The sequence below is a fragment of the Callorhinchus milii genome, unplaced genomic scaffold (genome assembly GCF_018977255.1).
Source record: "Callorhinchus milii isolate IMCB2004 unplaced genomic scaffold, IMCB_Cmil_1.0 Scaffold13, whole genome shotgun sequence".
In the NCBI taxonomy this organism is placed as follows: Eukaryota; Metazoa; Chordata; class Chondrichthyes; order Chimaeriformes; family Callorhinchidae; genus Callorhinchus; species Callorhinchus milii.
Genome location: NW_024704754.1, coordinates 1,549,088 through 1,558,465, shown reverse-complemented (window position 1 = coordinate 1,558,465; position 9,378 = coordinate 1,549,088). Strand labels below are relative to the sequence as shown.

The 9,378-nt window shown below is 43.2% G+C and overlaps 1 protein-coding gene across 1 annotated transcript; it reads right to left on the bottom strand.

The window, feature by feature from the left end:
- Positions 1-3,043: 3,043 nt before the first annotated feature.
- On the bottom strand, positions 3,044-8,727 carry LOC103183713 (cyclin-A2). Its single transcript, XM_007901340.2, has 8 exons — positions 8,414-8,727; positions 8,014-8,242; positions 6,264-6,379; positions 5,932-6,155; positions 5,056-5,260; positions 4,857-4,970; positions 3,877-4,010; positions 3,044-3,404 (listed from the first exon to the last, which is right to left on the bottom strand). The coding sequence occupies exons 1-8, from the start codon at positions 8,582-8,584 to the stop codon at positions 3,356-3,358; spliced, it is 1,242 nt and encodes a 413-aa protein (XP_007899531.2). The 5' UTR covers positions 8,585-8,727; the 3' UTR covers positions 3,044-3,355.
- Between the last annotated feature and the right edge of the window lie 651 nt (positions 8,728-9,378).

Genomic DNA, 9,378 nt, shown 5'->3' with positions numbered 1-9,378 from the left:
TAATTATCTGCCCTATCCCCTAATCCCTCTGTTTTTTAAAAATCTATCAGTCTCAGCCTTGAAGATGCATTATGGACAGGAGAAAATCATAATTGCCCATTAACAGTAAGCAAAATGTCAGTCTGTGTGTGAGAAGTGTGCATATGGGAAGATTTGGGGTCTGGCATGTTACAGGATGTGTTAAAACAAAACAAGCATATCCTTCCTGGAGATGAAACAAAGCACCACTAAACCAAGTTTCAAAGCATAAGCCACATTATAGGAGTGGCATTTCTCATCAAAGACTTGTGCTATTTCAACTTTTTAAAAACATAGTCAAATGTTTTCTCTGTAGCTCAGTGTATTTTCACTCATTAAGCAAAAATGTGCAGATAATCATTTGCTTCTCAATTGGTGATAATTTACACCAAAACACCACCAAGGTTCAGTAAGTACTCAGTTGTTTATCTGTGACTGAATAGCAAGCACGGGTGCTACAAAATAAAAGCCTTAGCCTTAAAATGAAGCAGTTTACATCTCCAAAAAGGAGTAGGGGTAATACCTGAAAAACTTGACTCGTGTGTGTCTCATTGGTAGATAACAATTATTGCTCTACAGTTCAGAGAAAAGACTTGTATATTATCAAACATTTTGTTTACCTCTGTAAATGTTTGTTTCTGGTCAATGGATTATTAAACCTTACTGTTACCTAGTTGCAGATTCTAAAATGTTCTCAACATATTTACACTTAGACTTTGGGAGTTGGATTTTACCCAAATTATTGTTAGAAAAAACCCACTATACTGTAAAGTACAGTAGGCAGAAACAAAATCACTGTCCATGAATAAATAGTAAAACATTATCTAATTATATTCAGAGTATCCCAATAATACTATTGGGTTTTTAATCTCAATCCCAATAGTTTTTTTTCCCTCATCACTCAAAAGTATATTTACTTCATATCCTCACCAACATCTACTTTCATCTCCATCAGACTTTTTCTTACTGCTGGGAATGTGCTACATTCAATTGAAAATGATGGTTGTAGGAGATTTGCTTTGTAGAGTAAGAAGTGTTTTATTGAAAGATATCCATTTATGAGTCTGGCAAAGACCTAAAAAAATCTTCCCTTAGAGATAAATGTCTTGAACATCAACATAAGCGATGATCAGTATTCTAGCTTAGAATGGCAATGCTGTACTGCATTGGCCCAATGTATTGCATATTAAATTTGTGTGTATTGTTGGCTTAGCTTCTCTGACACTGTAATTTTAAGTTTTAAATGTTAGTAGGTCCCAGCAGAGATTGGTACAGGTTTAACTGTCAAGTGAATTGAAAATTTTATATTGCAAGTCAGGTTTATTTGTTTAGTATCATTGTTTGTTGATGCTCTAAACTTGTTCTACTGTTTGCCAAGGCCCCTTACATGAGGACATGGCTTAAGCAGCTGCTGCTGAGTAAGCCTGGTATACAGCCTTTGACTCAGACCTTGAGAACATCAAGGTGGCTGGCCTATTGCAAACTGTCCTGTAAAGGTCCTCCCAACCCACTGAAGGCAGATGTCCACCAGATAGCTGATGAGGAAACTCAAGAGGCTTGAGCAACAGCTGGTGATAGATTGCCACACGTGTCAGACACCTGGCTGACCCCCCAAATATTCCATCAATCCCAAGTTTTTTTAAAAAAAAACGTTTACATTTTGATTAGACATTCTTAGAAATAATTCGTTGGAACAACTTCTAACCTGAATTTTTTTTTAAAAAAACTATTAAAACATTGCAATTCAATTTTACCTTTTGCTCCCACGTGCCTGGAGAGAGAATTGTTTTTGCTCTTTTCTTTTCTGAAGTGACCCATTTGTGCGAGTATATGTTCGCTATTAAGCTTTGCCTCTTGTAATGGGTTGGAGAATTATGCTATAATGTTCCTACGTTATGCGTCTCAGTTCACGAGGCAGAACCTTTGGGGCTGGGCTGGCTCCGAGGGTATGTGCTGGGTAATGAAATGTCAGAATCAAGTCAACTCTCTGTAGCAATCTCAGCAGTCCAGTGACTGGGGCCAGGCATTGCTGACAGACCAGCCCACCAGCCAGTGCAATACACTTCCGTTTTGACAAACAAATCGTTAGGCAACAGGTAGCAGCAGCGCAGATGGTCTACAAAGAGCAAACAGTTGCCACGAGCGAGTTGCTGCCAACTGACCAAGGAAGAGGTCTTCCTGACAGGAAATAATGGTGGGAAATGTATTCCAATAACCATCCAAAGACGAAAGAGCTGGCCTGCTGAGAGTGCTACCATGATCTAACCTAAAAATAGAGAGTTTGGCATACATCCATGTACATTTTTCTGATTTGAGTTAAGTTATAGAATAAAGGCTGATTTGCTAGATGTAAAATGCTAATAGTTTACATTAATACTTGAACTAGGACTGAGGTCTACCTTCAGTCCACAGTGCACTAACTCACTGCCTGTTAATATTTTCATTAATGTAGCACCATGACATGAAAAAAAACATCTCCATAGGACTTAAGAGGGACGGGTGACATTAAATGGTTATAGAAACTTGTTATTGAGGAAACTGTTAGGCGAAGAGATGGGCATAGGTCAGTTTTGAAGTTAGAGAAAGAGAAAATGGCAAACTGCTTATGGAAGTGAGCTCCTGAGCCGAGAACGTAATGGTTCAAAGCTTACTTTCAATGGTGGAACAACAAATTATAGTCGTGTAGTGCCTTCACGTCGGAAAGACGTCCCAGGGCACTGGACAGTCGGATTTTGGGGGACCTAAGCTGGGAGTTGGAGTGGAGGTGGGAGGGTGGCTGAAGGCACGAGAGTCCAAAGAAATAAAAATCCAGATAATTACAAGTGCTAGTGGTGAAGGTCAAACAGAGAGTTATATCCCATTTCAAAAACAAAAGGAGCAATTTGAAATAGCGGAGACCAAATTTGTGCCAATATCACGCAGAGGATTTGGGGGATTTTAAACAAAAGTCCCAATTAATATTGTTAACCACTTTCAAATCTCAAGTACAATAACGCTAACCCAAATGACACGCACTTCTTTTTCTATAAAAAGCTTTATTGCTGATGTCTATAGTTATACAAGTAACAAATGACAATTAGGTTATTAGAAATTAGACCTTAGTAACACTTAAAAAAAAATCTCAGTAACCGCTTATAAAAAAAATCTCAGTAACCGCTTATAAAAACAAGGACAACTATGAATTGAACAAGATTTGCCAACTTTAGAATTTAAGGCTACAACAATGATTCTTCCTCCCCCACCATCTTAGTATCAGATCAAAGCATCTATTTATATACACGTGGCCTTCCTGGAAGGACACAATGGCTTCCGTCAGAGGGAACTGAATAAAGTTTAATTACTCAAGCAGGAAGAGTGGTGGGTCAATCTTGGCCACAGCATGATATCTGAAACAAATGAAAATAATCTGAATGTCCCTTCAAAGACAAATTCATTAAGTCAGTTCTCAAAACAAAAATCTGTATGCAATTGTTGTGGTTTGCCTTTTATCCTGTCTTTGGGTGTTTATTAAGCTGGTTTGTTACCATATACTGTCTTAATCTGTGATATCTAATGGGTTGCTTAAGATCACATGAATGGACTGCTCTTACTGCAGAAGCTGCAACATACAAACCTCACTACTGTATTCAGATTTTTGTGCGATGGACATTACTGTACACTTGGAAATCAATAGGTTCTTAATAATAAGCCTTGAATTTGATATAGCACCTTCGAGATATTTCAAAGTGCTTCACAGAATATATTGCGAAGTGAATTGACTGTATATTTTGTGGGTGAAATAATTGATCCAACAATATGAAAACAAGTTACTCACAACCCTGCGATTTCAGCAGATACAGAAGCGCCAACGATACTTACTTCGAGCCACGATATTTCTCCCTCACTGCCTGTTGAGGATGCTCTGCAATTTTGAGGTACTCCCGGTGTAGGTCAGTCAGGCATGAGTGAATATCTTTACTGCTGTATCCTGAGAAATTCTCAAGCACTGTAGTCTGGGAGGGGAGGGGGGAGTGAACAGGAAGAACCAAGGTAAGCTTATTGACGTGATAAAGAAAAAGCTTCAAGTATTTTCTATCCTTCCTTCAAGATTGGACTTTATTTTATTGGATGTAAGGTTCCTGGACACAACCGAGGTGGCCATTGGGCAGCTTTTTTGGAGAAAAGACGGTGAAATATTAAAGCAATGTCCATAATACCAGGTGTCTAACGTGAGCAGATGTGACAACAGATTTGGTAACGAACCAGATAGCTATAGGCTCCTTCTTTGTGGTGCATATTCAGAAAGAAAGAATACTGTAACCAAATAACCAACGCTTTCTGGATCTACGAGACAGTCATAATAATCCTTGTATTTGATATAGCGCCTCATCACGTCTTTGAGATGTCTCAAAGCACTTCAGAGTATACTGTAAAGTGAATTGACTATATTTGTGGGCGAATCGCAGGAGCCAATTGCGCACAGCAGTGACCCACAAACAGTCGTGGATTGAGTTTGAGTACTGTAAAAGGGCATGACTGATTTGAATCAATGAAACCAGTATTAGCCGTCGGAATTTACAGATGCCTTCTTCAGATTCTGCAAGTGACAGAAAATCCATTCATATTCAGAGTAAGTGGATTCTGACTACACCCAATTCCACAAAGTCACACTGAACAGTTCTCAGCGCCAGCCTTTCTTACGTAGCCAGTTAGAAAGGTTACGGAACACCCACTTGGGTTCAAAACTTGTGGTGGTAGCTGGCAAAGCAATATGTTGTAAGATTGTTGTAGTATTCGTACAATAAGTGCTTAAAGTGACAGATTCTCTACAAAGACTAAACGAGGTCCGTCAAACTTACCCAGCAAAAGCCAGTTATGGTGTAGTTGGCCAGGCAGAAGGCTGCCGCTGCAATCATCGATGGCAAGTATTTAAGAAAAGCATCTGCGTTAATTAGGGTCAACTCTCCCAGGTACTGAAAGAAAAGTGAAGTTAATCAGCATTGGCAATGAACGAGGATTCACTGCAGAAGAGCAGAATACTGAATTAGCGAAGCTTACCAGAGCCAAACTTTCTATTCTGCTGTTCAGCTGCTGTTGTCTAAAATAGTGCATCAAAAACTGGATTATGGTCGGTGCAGCCAAGTCAAAGGACAGGACTTTCAGCACAAGAGTCTCCATCTTCAGAACTTGGTTTATGGTATACGTGTCATCTGTGATGTAAACGAACTCCCCGACTTCTGGAGGGTAAATCTCTTCAAACTTCCTGCAAAAATCCCAACACCCATTTTGCTTCAGAAAGAACACCTGGCAAATAATTCCTCACTGAAAAGGCAACGAATGCCTTTCTAAGGTCCAATCAAGTAACCGGGTTTAGGGAATAATGCAGCGCCTTATCACGTCTTCGAGACGTCTCAAAGCGCTTCACAGAATACACTGTAAAATTGACTATTTTTGTGGGTGAAATGCGGCAGCCAATTGCACGCAGTGTCCCGCAAACAGTCGTGGATTGACTAAACTTTTTTTTAGTAATAGTTAGCTGTCGAATGCAAGTTTCAAGTCTTGCTACAAATGCCCATTTTTAGTCACGTTCCGCGTAACTGCCAAACACAAAAGTCTTAGCAATTAAGCTTATTGTGGATTTCATGTTGTATTTCATGTGCAAAGTATCAGGAGCAACAATACTCTGCACAAGATTATGGGGGGGGGGGGGGCGCAGTATGAAACTGGGTGCAGCACAAGACTAACCTCTAGTGGTACAAGAGTACCAGTGCATTTTGCTTTTCCTCCCAACCATTGGAGGCGTCAGAGTTGAGTTGAATTTAAGCCTCTGAAATGCACCGACTCCGTGCGAGAGCGCGACCGGTTGCCAGATTTTAAACACAAACGGGCGAAGAGCGAAAAAAAAAAGCAAGCAAAAAAAAGCAGTAGACTTACGATGCCAGAAACATAGCAGCAGTTCCTACAAGCTGCAGCTTCCCACGCTGCACTGACATAGATGACAAAAAACGATCAACGTAGTTGACAGCTAGGTGAAGAGTCTCGTTATGCAGCTTGTATTCTTCCCCAACCTCCACCAGCCAGTCGACTAGAATGGCCCGCATGCCATTTGTGATATCAGGCTGCTTGGACAGATAGGTAGCTTTAGGCATGCATTTTACCTGAAAGTTAAAGGTTGGAACGACTTTCAAAGGCTGAGCATGTTGAACACATTCCACCAATAGTGCCAAATTTTCCTTGATGTTCGGCCTCAAGGATCCAGTACGTACCTCTGCCTTTCTGAGATGTTTGAAGATATCGTTTGCATACTCTGATACCGACAGCACACTGGAGAGCTTGACTTCTGCCACACAATCCAGCGATGTATCCAAAACCATTGGAGAGCCTAGTAATATAAAGTTAGGTGAACATTGACCGAGAGATTGATAGAAAGACTTTGAATTTGTCAATTTCTTTGGCTGTTTAGAGTAAATGCACCGGATTGCAACATTAAATCCAAGCTTCTTCCAGTCCTGGATTTTTTTAAAAAATAAACCGAATCAACTTCACTCAACAGTATATTTACTGATCCACATCACATCAATGACACACTGCAGGACTTCAACCAGTTAAGACTTTAAGCTACGACCTTGCACGAAACCGTCGCCAGGTGTCAGCCTGGTTCAGTCAGTAGCACTCTTGCCTCCAAGTCAGAAGGTTGTGGGTTTATGCCCACATCGAAACTTTTCAACTCATATAGTCGAGGCTGATTTGTCAAGCACCTGCAGGATTAAATGCAACATATCGGCACGGGCAAACTTTGAATAATTTGAAAGTATAAGCACGGATGTGCAGTACCTAAAGCTGTCGCCAAACTAGAGGAAAACGTCCTGAAATGATGCATCTGATTTGGAGCATCTGGATTGAATTTAGCTGTTGCTGGTCTGCAACGTAAGTTCAACGTATACTTGCTCACCAGCAGAGACAAGTTTCCTGTTGCATGATTGAAAGTTGCTTTTTTAAAAAAACATGACATACCATAACTTACCATACGAATAATAATATTCACATGTATTATACGGGAGAAAGAGACAGTGTTCACCGCTATTTGTGGAAGAGTATGCATTTTCACTACATGAAATGCAAGTAGGCCCAAATTCAAACCTGCTCATTTACTGGCCACATTTAAAGGTATGGGGGGGTGGGACGGGCGCAGAGAAGATAATAATTAAAAATGAATAATTAATTGTCATTCCAGATAAGGAATGACAATTAGAGTTACTTGGGAAATGCAAATTCCCCCCAAACCATTACTGGCATCTAACTTTAAAACAAAGTCTTGTGCAGGATAAAAATATAAAATTACTCTTTACTATTGCTGTAGTCAATAATAATAATAATCCTTGCATTTGATATCGCGCTTTTCACGTCGGGAGGACGTCCCAAAGCGCTTCATAGAATATGCTGCAAAGTGAATTGACTGTATATTTGTGGGCGAACGCGGCAGCCAATTCCGCACAGCAATGTCCCACAAACAGTCGTAGATTGAAAATGACCAATTTATTATTGTTTTTTTTGGAGGGATTATCCTTAAACTGTGTGTGGGGTAAGGAAACTTGCCCAAGGTTTGGCCCTCTGCCTGGAATTGAACCCAGGTCTCTCGCTTGCAAAGCGAGTGCTTTAACCACTGAGCTACAGGACTCCAATAAACCAGCTCTGGAGATAAACTCGGTTTGAAAGTGACTTAGCAAAACCAGAATGAAAATTGTCTCCAGGACTCCCACTCCTAATCAGTGCAGCAGCAGCAGCCTGTTTAGAAGCACAGGTGTTGTCATGAGAAAATAATCCATCTACACCTATTAAATCCATCTCCCAATTAAATAGCAGTTAGTGTCCAAAGGGGTACTGGAGTGGGCACCTACAGACCCACGTACGGGGCGAGACAAAGGAGCAAAAAAAAACAATGTCAAGTCGTATAAACCCAGGTCCATCTTACTCCAGGACAAAGCAACATCTGCATCGCTTTGCAGAGCTACTTACCAATGCTCGTGTCGAGGGATTCTTTTCTGCTCTGAACCGGTTGGGAGTTCGCATCTGAAGGAAGAGTGCTCCGAGACTTCGACGCAGGTTCGTTCTGCTGGCAGTCGGAGGCCAGATCTTGGTAAACAATGAACCGGTCTTTCGGTGGGAGATGGACATCTTTGGTAGTGGCTGGAATCCCTCCCAATCCTCCCTCGGAAAAGCAGGAGCCTCTGTTGGCTGAAGTCACCTAAACAGAACAAAAACAGGACAAAACCGTGTAAGTGTGTGTGTGGTGGTGGTGGTGGGGGTTTGCATCCCCTCTCCCCCCCCCCCACACAACCACACACAGACCAGCTTATCAATTCATTATTTTTTTTAAAAAAAGAGTCGAAATGGCGGGTTAAATCAGACCCATTACCTGCTTTGCCGCTCGGAAGGGCTGTACTCGAGACTGCAGGTTCGACAGTTCCCCCAACACGGCCCTCTTCTGGTTGATTTTCCCCCCCGGGGGCTGGTGGTGATCTTTTCCTGTTGGAACCGGGCCATGGCTGTGCCCTTCGGGCCTGGCGGTTGTCTGAAGGTGCAGCATTGCCGGTAAGTATTCCTGTTTAATGGAGGAGGAGGGGGTGGGGGGGGTGTGTGTGTATATAACCCCCAAAAAAATCTTTGCGGAGTCTCAGCGCAGACACTCACTGTTATTTCCTGTAACTGCAACCAACTCGGTTCAAGTCTCCCGCGACTATTGGCCTCAGCCAATCACAGCCCAGCGCTGCCGGCTCCCTCCAATGGCAGCGGCCGCGCGTCACGGCGGGGGGCGGGGCGGGGGGCGGGGCCAGTCATTTGGAACGGAGCCAAAGTCGGCAACAAAGTCACCAGTGAACCCATCCCATCGGGAAGAGAGTCGAAGGGCCTGGTCAGCCCCTCCAGCCCGTTCTGCCTGTTCAGCCCCTCCAGCCTGGTCAGCCCCTCCAGCCCGTTCTGCCTGTTCAGCCCCTCCAGCCCCTCCTGCCTGTTCAGCCCCTCCAGCCTGTTCTGCCTGTTCAGCCCCTCCAGCCCGTTCTGCCTGGTCAGCCCCTCCAGCCCGTTCTGCCTGGTCAGCCCCTCCAGCCTGTTCAGCCCCTCCAGCCTGTTCAGCCCCTCCAGCCTGTTCTGCCTGTTCAGCCCCTCCTGCCTGTTCAGCCCCTCCAGCCCGTTCAGCCCCTCCAGCCCGTTCTGCCCCTCCAGCCCGTTCTGCCTGTTCAGCCCCTCCAGCCCGTTCTGCCTGTTCAGCCCCTCCAGCCCGTTCTGCCTGTTCAGCCCCTCCTGCCTGTTCTGCCTGTTCAGCCCCTCCTGCCTGTTCAGCCCCTCCAGCCTGTTCTGCCTGTTCAGCCCCTCCAGCCCGTT

Coding starts and splice junctions, on each gene's coding strand:
- LOC103183713 (XM_007901340.2), bottom strand. CDS start 8,584: ATGCTGCACCTTCAGACAACCGCCAGGCCCGAAGGGCACAGCCATGGC. Junction 8,243..8,413: donor CCTTCCGAGCGGCAAAGCAG/GTAATGGGTCTG, acceptor TGTTCTGTTTAG/GTGACTTCAGCCAACAGAGG. Junction 5,261..5,931: donor GCTGCTATGTTTCTGGCATC/GTAAGTCTACTG, acceptor GGATTTTTGCAG/GAAGTTTGAAGAGATTTACC.